Source organism: Lissotriton helveticus, chromosome 1_1 (assembly GCF_964261635.1).
Source record: "Lissotriton helveticus chromosome 1_1, aLisHel1.1, whole genome shotgun sequence".
In the NCBI taxonomy this organism is placed as follows: domain Eukaryota; kingdom Metazoa; phylum Chordata; class Amphibia; order Caudata; family Salamandridae; genus Lissotriton; species Lissotriton helveticus.
Window position 1 is genome coordinate 1,730,360,165 of NC_136057.1, and position 10,998 is coordinate 1,730,371,162.

Below are 10,998 nucleotides of genomic sequence, written 5' to 3' on the forward strand. Positions count from 1 at the left end.
AAGTAACACCCTGGAGGTGCAGCCGTGCCGCTTTCAACACTTAAAACCACACATGGTACAAAAAAATGATACAGATTCACAACCTCTCACAACACTAACGCATAAGCAGGAGACAAACTCAGGTGGGGCAAGCAAAGAGCTCCCACAGAACACTCACCCACAAGATTCTAACCTAGAGCCTCTCACAACACACACAGAGGGTAGAGGTGGAATCTGTCACAAAATACAGAATAGGCATCTCTGGGAGGTTCAGACATACAATGTCACACAAAATACCTAGGAGAGGCAGGGTCACCATCTCTCATACCTTACAAAAATTCTACACCCAAGAGTTAGACACATGCACACCCTATATCATCACACACTCACCATACGTAGAAGCCATACGTGGGAGATGCAAACACACAACTTCCACATGAACCCTGACACTGGGACATGAATACGTGGACACTCAGTTGATAACATATCTAAACATGGGGATACATACCTGTCAACTTGAAGAACAATTTCACAGTATGAGGAGGGGGTGGACCTTGAAGGGGAAGATCCTCATGCCAAGAAGTACCTACAAAGCACTTTTGAACCCCACTTTTCCCCCAAACACCCCCCCCCCCCCCAAAGAGCTTGCTGAGGAAGTTCGTTTTCACGCCCCTTAATGGACGTCGGCAGTTCAAAGACTCGGGAAATGAGCAGAAAAAGCCACTATTTACACTGATTTTCTGCTCCATTTCCCTGCCACCGTGTGATAACGGCTCCTCACTGGGAGACTGTGATGGGAGCCGATATCGTGTGTCACTGTGTGAGTTGGCATGCATGCAGGGAGAGACAAACACCGGCACTTGGAGACACAGGCACTGACAGAAGAAGGGTGCACATGGGCATGGAGGCCCTGGGACAGGGAGGCAGGACCCTCCAGACAGAATATATCTTATTATGGACACTGGGAGACTAAGGACCTGATTCGCGAAGGTTCTTGTAGCAAAGTTGCGAGTGCGGAATCTCCGTACTCGGGTGGAATCTCTGCACCGAGAACTGCAGTGCGGAGATTTCTCCCTGATTTCTGAGATTCGACATTTGAATTTTTTAAGACTACCGTGCAGACAAACATTAGCGAAGCCGACACCTTGGCACTCGTATCATAAAGGCGAGGCCTATTGGCTTTGCCAATGCTTGTTTCGTGTGAGTTCTTTGTATTCATTCTTTGCTGTTTTTTGCAGCTTCACTGCAGTATATGGTTACTAGCATTCCTGCTTCTTTCCGTTGACCGCCCTGTGCACAGTTCTGTCTGCAGAGCATGATGTCGGTGGCCGGGCTGTGCGGGCCTTTCTGCATGAACACTTGGGCCGGACACAAAACACCCCTTGGATCTCAGCAGGTTGTCTACCAAGGTCTGTGTTAGAAAAACCTGCCTAATATGTATATAATCAAAGGTCCAGTGGGCCCTTCCTGACAGAACAGAAAGCGACTAGAGTCCAATGTGTCCCGAGCGCCCAGTGTAAGCGAGTTAGTTTGTAGATTTATATAGCGCTGCTTATCACCTGTGGGTATCCAGGCGCTGTGCATGTGCAGATTCAGTGATCTGCCCAGAATCACAGGATGCTGCGCCGAAGCCGAGACTCGAACCCGGATTCCCAGCTCGAGTCGGCAGCTCAGGCTGCTGCGCCACATCCTCCCCCTTGATGTTACTGCAAAGGTGGGTAACAAATAGATTTAAAAACCAAAACATCTATCAAATAACGAGCAGGGGAGGGAAACAACCCGAAAGAGCTGCAAAGCTCCAGCAAAGTGCAGATCTGCCAAATAAATGTGGGAACGATCAGTAGCAGCAGCGGTCAAACCACCAAAGAATGTGAGCAATGTCTCAAGGCTTGCAGGAAATAGCAGGGGAAATGCTCCTCAAGAAAGATGGCGAGAAAAATAGGAAGGCTAATAAGGCACTTCAACACCTCACCTCTCTAATCATGAGGGGGGAAGTGGGAACACAAAACAGTAATGAGAAAGGACAGTGCAGGAAATACTTGATGGGAAAGAAAAAAATATGCAGTCAGGCCACAAATAATGGAGGTGGCAAACAACAGTAGGACTCTGGCAAGTGGTTGCCCTGGTACCAGCAACCATTTATTTATTTATTTATTGACAGAGAGTTATACAGTTTAGGTGTATAAATCAGTCCTTGAGGTAAGAGTTTGATTGGCAGTACATTATGCATCAGCACAACAGATATTGTAGTAGAAACATATTTAAGTATATGCATATTTAAAATCAACAGACTTGTGGGGTTGTAGCCAGTAGTTTGTTTCCAGGCTCCTTTGGGTCGGAGCTCCCCGCTTTTAACTGGTGGACACCTAAGATTTGTTAAAAGCGTGGATGGGAAGTGGTGACTCCTATATGACTGGGGTTTACTAGCGGGATGGGTCTCAACCTGGATCAGGAGAATGGTGATTTCTTGACTGTGAGGGGGTTCCGGGTGGTGGAACGTAGGGCCCGATTCACAGAACTAAATTAAGACAAAATCCTAAACTTGCTACCATTTACTCATTTTGGTATTCACAGAATGCACTTACTGATTGATGAGTAAGTGCCTTCTGTGAATATCAAAATGAGTAAGTGCACTTACTCATTTTGGTATTCACAGAAGGCACTTACTCATCAATGAGTAAGTGCCTTCTGTGAATAAAAAAATGAGTAAATGTCATCTGTGAATACCAAAATGAGTAAGTGCCTTTTGTGAATACCAAAATGGTAGTAAGTTTAGGATTTTGTCTTAAGTTAGTTCTGTGAATCGGCCCCAATGAGTTCAGGCAGAAACACTGGCTGATTCACAAAGGTAAGTTACACTTTGGCTACGTTTACACTATGTAGTAAGTTTTCTTCTTTTGTTATTCGTAAACGCCAAGTGTAAACTTACTACAAAAGTGTGGTTACAGGTCTCCAGAGGGGTACTCAATACGGCTGCTCAATATCCCCTATGTTATTTGCCCTGGCAGTGGAGTCCCTAGTGTGCTGGGTAAGAGGTTACCCCCTGATTAGCGGGCTGTGGTGCGAGGACGACTGGGTGGACAAAATTTAATTATATGCTGGTGATGTTCTACTATACTTCACGGATCCAAACGTATCCGTTGATAGGATAGTGCAGTTTATGCACATATTTGGGAACTACAGTGGCTGTAACGTTAATTGGTCCAAGTCCATCCTCTACACACTCACGATCTGGACGCCTGCCCTGCCGATCAGGGGTACCCTGTGAATCTCTCGACATGGATTCCGCTACATAGGGATTCATATTAATCGCTCTTGCAAGAGCTTTCTTACAGTAATAATCTATAAGTATATTGGAAAAATTCAAGAGGGCTGTCCCACACTGGCAAACACTTCCTCTCTTTTGCTAGTTAGAGCAGAGTTTTATAAAATTATAATTTGAGCAAATTTGTGTACATTTTAGAAAATACGCCGTATCTCAATCGGGGCAGCTTTTTCCAGTATGTGAACAGAGAATTGAGAAGGTTCCCCTGGAACTTGGGTGCCCTGCAGATTATGTTGGACTAGGTTCACCAGGGGGTGTATACGATAGAGGCATAACGCTCCCGGACCTCCGATTTTATTGGACCATGCAGCTGGTTGTGGTAAATGACTGGGGGCCAGATGTATCAAGATACACTTTTGCGATTCTCAAATAGCGATTTTTAAGGAATCGCTATTTGAGAATTGCAAAATGGTATGTATGTAGAAATTCGCTATGTTTTAGCGATTTCTTAAAATTCCTTAATTGCGATTAGCAAATTGCTAATCGCAATTAAGGAATAATTTCCCATTCATTTCTATGGGCCAGGAGGCCCATAGGAATGAATGTGAAATTATTCTCAATTTGCGATTCGTAATTTGCCAATCGCAAATTGAGAATAATTTCAAGGGTGCAGGGGTGTCCAAAGGACACCCTGTGGCACCGCTGAAATGAGCATGGGTGCACATGTGGTGCACATACATGCCCTAAGGGCATGTATGTGCATCACATGGCACTTTGAAAAATGCTAAAATTGGCATTTTTCAAGAAATTCGCAAATTACCACCAACTTGAAGTTGGTGGTAATTTGCGATTCCTTAGGGACAGTTAGCAATTTTTTTTGCATCATACATTGCATTTAAGGAATCGCAAATTTTGCGATTCCTTAAATGCAATCGCAAAATAAGGAATCGCAAATTTGCAATTCCTTATTTTGCACTGAAATTTGCTACATACATACCATTTTGCTCAAATGAGTTCGCAAACGCCGAATTTGCGAATTTCGGCGTTTGTGAACCCATTTGAGCTTCAGACATCTGGCCCTGGGTGTTAGCAGACCTACATGAGCCATCTGTGAAAGGAGACAGTGTACTAATGGGACCCAGGGACTTCCTAGTAGCCCTCTATGGGTGAAAGAAGAGATTGCGCTAGTCACCATACATCAGTGTGGTCTGTCAGATGGGATGGTTTGGGATCTTTACGGGAAGTGCCCCGCTATGACAATCCTGGAGGCTGCCTGAGACCCAAGGACTGTCTGGTTTTCAGCGCTGGGACCATATAGGAATCAGCGCGCTTCATGATGTTGGGTAGGCGTGACTAGGAACGAATTCCGTGACTTTAGGAAAGAGTATCAGATGCCAGAGGGTGAGGTCTTCCACTGTCTGTGCCACCGACATGTGCTAACTAAAGTCATTACAGATGACACCCAGGTACCAGAAGCTAATCCACTAGAGGATGGGATACTGGATGAAACCCTGAGGTGCAAGGGGATGTCACTCATTCATGGAAAGATCATGAATGACATACCAGATGCACTTGAGACGCTGAGTGGGCTACGGCAACAAGATCTCTGAGAACTCTCTGATGGCGAATGGACTGAGGCATATGGGAGACCATGGGAGGTGGCAATTAAGTTGGGGTTTCCATTTGTGTAGGTGAATATTCTTCACAGGACCTTCTATACCGGGGTGTTATTAGATAGAATTGGGAGGGCTGAGAGTGACAACTGTCTTCTGGGATGTGGACACAAAGGGACTTTTGTACACACATTATCGGATTACCCTCCTATACAACCTCATTGGACATGGGTGATTCAATCCCTAAAGAGGATCATGGGCCTGACAATGGCCCCTGGAGTGAAGCTCCGTGTTTCGGGTATATAGGGTTATACAGAAGATACTAGACAGCAAAGCCTGTTTTGCAGTTTGTGGTTAGCGGTGGCTTGACGCAATATAGCACAACATTGGGGATTGTCGGCCCCACCCCCGGTGGAATGCTGGGGTGCACTCCTGGACTGGTGTATACCTAATGAGCGTTCTATATATAAAGGGAGAGGATGTTCACATACACCCCGAAAGGTATGGGACCCAACGAGAGAATAGCCTGCCAGAGACATAGACGTGTAGTGAATACCATGCGGACTGTGTGTTACCCCATGATATCTTTGAAGAGACTCCCAGATTCACATTACTGTACCACTTGTCTAATGATTCAAGGATGTATATTTATTGCCACGCATTTCGGTCAACCTGCATAGTGGGAAGCATACTAAAGGATGCTGGCAGCATTGTTGTATCTTTTGTATACACTAATAAAGAGAGTTGACAAAAAAAGTAAAAGAAAAAGAATTATAAAAAAACTGGAGGCAAAGAAAATACATATCTTATTGTATCTCAAAACTGTACATTAAATTTAATGTTTTCAATTTTTGTAAATGGCATAGTTTACTGCATTCAAGAAATCCTGAACAGAATTAAAAAAGAAAAATGATGCGTCAGAATGGAAAAGGAAATGCTTGTCAAGGCCTAATTTACTGTGGACGGGATTCAGCCAATTGGTCCTCTGTAGTAGCCTAGGGAGCTGATTTAAGGGGATCCAGGAAAAGTGGCATGCTAAGTACACCTTCTACCTCAGATGCCAGAGGAGTGCAGCAAATGGCCCTTCCCACAGCACCAAAACAGACAAATCGTGTGCTTCCATGCAACATGTGGAAAGCAGTAGATAAAATAGAAAACCATAAAAGCCTGCGATTCAGCAATACCCCAGCAAAAAAATCCCTGTTGCTGTGCTTTTACAGACAAGCTGTTGGTTTGGGGAGCAGCATAGGGTGGGGGTGGTTGAGAAAGTAGGTAAACAGCAGAATCAGAGGGAGAGGGCTAAAACCACATGCGCTCTCAGTGAATGCTGAATGAAAAAGAAAAAAGTAGTTCTCTAAATGTGAGCAGTGGAAAGATACAATTCATCTAATCAAAGGATAGTAAAAAGGCTACACTTCAGGTTTGGGACAAACACAGGACATGAGAAAATGAGAGCAACAATAAAGCCAACTAATGGTTAGCATTCCACAATATGTCTATCATAATCAGATGGACCTATTGTGGACTTAACAAGCATTTACAGTGGTTTGCATCCCGCTCATTGATTACCATTGTTTGGCTTTATTGAAACTCTCATTTGCTTGCATTTTTCCTTTTCAATGGCTTTCCTTGGCCATCTTGTGTTTGTCCCTCCCCTGGAGGATAGCCTCTTTACCACCCTCTTGACTGCCTGACTTGTGTACTTCAACTGCTTACTTTTTGTGAAATACTTTTTTTCTTTTTTGGCCGGGGCAGAGAATAGGACAGGTCTATCTTTTTACGTGCAAATTCCCCACCATGAGAACAGAGTCTCTACACTGCCAAAACTACTATTAGTCAATTTTAACTTGTTGTTTGTGAGTACCAAAAAATAGTAAACTTACACAAAAGTAGAAGTTTACCTTTGTGAATCAGGCCCTTATTGTTTAGCTCTCTTTCTCCCTGCTACGGTAGGACAGTGTTACAATTGGTTGGACCCATTACAGATAACCACTGTCCAGTTGTTAAGAAAATACCTTCTCAAATCCCATTCAAACTCTTTTCGATGCCCACATGGCTCATCAGTAGCTCCATTGTCCTCAACCTTTATCTAGAACCTTGTGGCCTTTTCCACATCAAAATGTGGATAAAACACAAATATATGTAAAAATTCAAAATGATCTATCCATTGACTACATCAAAGGCTACCCCCAAAATATAGAACCAGATGCTTATCTGGCAACTGAAGCTTAACTAAAGTAAAAGGAAATCCTTCTTATCGGCTGTAACCCAAAAATCAGAATCGTGAAGGTCTCTGTTCAAAGCCATATACAATGCCTTAACCATCAACTTGTTTGTAGACATGAAAGTAAACCTAGAATCACACTTAAAAGTAGTAGTACGCGGGTTAGGGCCACTACCAGGCACAACTCCTGAAACCTATAAAAAATGTAATATCTATGGATGATTTAGAGCAAGCCGTACAAGCATTATTTACCCTAAAGTAGGACTATGGGATCGTGGATTTACCAGGAATGCCTTCTATCCAAACTGCATCACCAAAACCAACCATAAGTGCTGTAGTAAGCTGATTGCAAAATGTGATCCAACTCAAATGACTGCTTTTCCAAGCATGATGTATGTTGAGATGAACACGTATCATCTTTAAACCCTCAAACCAAACACTCCACCCTACCTGAGACGCAACTAACTCTATGAGGAAGCTGTAGAAACTCTCTGAGCATCAGCATTTATAAACTAAGAACTCAAACATTGCAAAAAGTCCTCTCCTGTATGCTGGACTTTCTCTGGCTTTTCCCTCAAGCTTTACAATATGCTAATGAAGGTAGAACCCCCACCTATTCGTCTTTTAAAGCCTTACTACAACACCACCCACTACTTACACAACTTACCACACCTGATTTACCCAACCTCTTTATTATGCCCTCATAGATTCTGCTCCTCCCCCAGGCAGCCTAACTATAATACTAGGCCCGGACTGGGGATAGAGGGCACCGGGCGTTTTCCCGGTAGGCCTCTAGGGTGGGTGCCAGTTTTGGGCCCCAGTCGGCAATATCGTCCCCCTGTAACAAAATCGGCCGATACCGGCTGTCGCAAACAGCTCCGCTACACTCCCCTTCACCCCGGGGGAGGGGAGTGGGGGGGGGACAGCTGAGCAGTTTGCCGGGCCGGTTTCTGTTCCTAGTCCGGCCCTGTCTGATACACGGGAGCCCAGAAAATGGCTGGTAACCCTTAAACCCTGGACTTCGTTGGAAAACACTACTAAGACTCATAATGTTATGTTATGCTACATTACAGGTATTTGGAAAGGATCAGCCGCGAGGGTATCCTGGCGACGTCCTCATCTCACTTCTCCCTCTTCCTTATGCAACCTTCCCCTACACTTCACCTACACCCTTTTCTTTCTTTTCTTTTTTTTTCTTAAAACTGCTACTGCATAAAATATTGTATAAGTAAAAAGGAACTCCCTCAAAAATTGAAGTTTACATTTGTTGAAAGTTTTATTAATATGGATTGAACTAAGAAGTACAAATTTTGTCCCTTTGAAGCGCTCAAACATCCCCTGGAATAATAGATACTCTACACAAAACACTAAGGGGCTAATTTATAAAAAACATCATACAAGTCACCTTGCTGCGCTGTACTGCATGACAGAGAAAGGGCTGGAATGTGCCGTATTTAAAGCAATAGGGCACATTTATGTCCTTTCCGTTGCGCTGGCCCCCTTTTGGCTGCCTAATGCCAACGATGCAAGAGTGCCTGTGTTGCATACTCAATTGTTTTTGTGAAGGAAGGGGCACCTTCCTGCACAAAAACAATCCTGGGAGGCATATTCCTCTTTCTAAGTGTGCTGCAGAATGCACTACACTACACATAGAGAGAAGAAGAAATGAGGAGTAATAGAGATATTTCTCTTTGTTACGCCTCCCTTGGGAAGGTGTAAGAGTTTGGAACATTTCCAGCTTCACAAGTTCTTGTAAATCTAGGAATGCGCCAAAAACCATGGTATTTGCGTGGGAACACCCAGGCAATGCCCATACAATGCCTTCTGAGGGCAGAGTTACGCAACGCAGTGATATGCGCGGCGTTGCATTTCTCCAGATTTTTGGAGCCACTCAGAGCCAGGCAAAGTGACTGTGTGGCTTCAAAAATCTGACTTAGAGGTTTGCGCCTACCTGTACCATTCTTCGTACCACAATTACAGCTGTTTGGCTACCTAAACAGGAATCGGGGGCTAATTTTCCTTTCTTGCATTGAGGTCCACTCCATGCCACCCTTGTTATGTCACAGCGCCTTCTCCATGAATTAGCAAGGGATCGTAAGTTCACAATAGGTTTTTCTCAGCCAGACATTTGGCTGTCTACTGGGCAAGACCTCAAAAGGGATACAGAATCCTGCTGGCTAGCAGACTACCATACTCTTGGCCATCGCATCAAGCCTTAAAATACCGCCAACACGAAGTGCGTAACACAAATCTAGGAGAGAGGATGTGGTCTCACGGCTAGACTGCCGACCTTGGAGCTGGGAAACCAATGTTCGAACCTTGGGGACAACTCCACATACTGTGATTCTAGGCACATCACTTAATCTCCCTGTGCCTACCAAAAAATGTATGTGTCCTTGTGTAATGTAACAGGTGCTCATATAAAGAGCTCCAATCCCTTCGGTTCGAGGTCGCGCTATATAAATATGCAAACAAAAAAAAAATATCCAAATGTTGTAAGTGATCATAACTGATGATATGAAATGACGAACAAAGTGCATTGCATAACAATCCACCATAGCAGATTGCAACTATTTCAGAGAAACACTTCGCAATCCAAGCTGTCTTCAGGAAAGCCATGCAATAGCTTGCAAAATATTTCCTAGAGTCCTCCATGACGTATTTTCTGTGGTTGCTTATTGAAGGACCTTGGTGGAAAGATAGTCCGTTGTCTGTTTCCACTGCCTACCTCGATCGATAGAGAGATCTTAAGAAAGCCATTCCGAGAAGAGTGACATTCTCATGAGGGGACAGTGTCACTGATTTTAACCCTATGGTCACTTTTCCAAATTTGGTTTAGGGATATGTATACATTTTGAAAACTTTGCATGTGAGCACTCCGTGAAGGTTTTCTTTTCAACTTTGCCAACGTTTTTAATTTCACCAAGATGAGAATTTCTGAAAAATAAAAACGCAGCTGAACAAACCCACAAAAAGCTGGGTTCGTATAAGAAACACCCTACAAAACCTGCTTTTCGAGTCATAATTCTCCTGCAAAAAATTATGGGATAAAACGTCTACGACTAAAATGTTATATGTTTACTGAAAATTTAACCCACTGGTGAATTCATGGAAGATTTAGAAACTTTGCAACTTCAAGAGGATGCAACGTATTGAAATTAATTCACACTGATACATAGATGCGAAAACATTTAACACATCCCTGATTTGATACCAACAATAGGTTCTTGAACACAAATTCTGCTTTATAGGACACCCTTTGTAGTGATCAGAGGAATGACTTGATACCCTTCAATGCCTGTATGTGAATAATTAGCATAATCAGACTGAGCTTGAATGAGTAACAACCACTGAATGGTTTCCAATGGAATACATGATAGGCTCTTTTATTGGAATGGTGGCCTGTAACATGAGGACTGGCTATAAGAAAAGGATACGCAGAGTTTGAACGTGGAATCCAAAGACATAGAGCTATGCATTTACAGATAATTTCGTAGATGTAAAATGAAAAACATGGGAGGTACCATGAAAACCAAGAGGGGACAAAGAAATAAACCAGTCGCTATACAGAGTGAAAACACAGAGGAAAGTCAACTTACCAGCAGTTTGGCTGATGTTCCACGGAGAACGCATAGCAAGGACTGGCGGCTGAAAGATGCTCTGAGCAAATGAATCATGGGCGAGAGTGATCAACATACACTCAAGTAGCCTTTGCTGAATCACTGTCACTGCGCAAAACACGCCCCAGTGAAAAGGGGAAACTGACCTCAGCCTACGCCTCACAAGCCCTCGCTGAATCACTCTGTGGTCCACCTACCACAACCCGGAAAATCAAGGTCTCATAGTACTGTGGGCACAGCTCAACCTACACACGGATGTGACCGGAAGCACAATTCAATCAGCGGCATCTTGACCCC

General features: G+C 43.8%; 1 protein-coding gene across 1 annotated transcript in view; it reads right to left on the reverse strand.

Annotated features, from left to right (window-relative positions):
* The window catches only part of CD63 (CD63 molecule), a 129,472-nt gene extending 118,734 nt beyond the window's left edge, over positions 1–10,738 (reverse strand). The window contains exon 1 of the mRNA XM_078689183.1: positions 10,681–10,738. Coding sequence (XP_078545309.1) covers positions 10,681–10,714 — 34 coding nt within the window. The 5' untranslated portion in view covers positions 10,715–10,738. The remainder of the gene's footprint in view (positions 1–10,680) is intronic.
* Between the last annotated feature and the right edge of the window lie 260 nt (positions 10,739–10,998).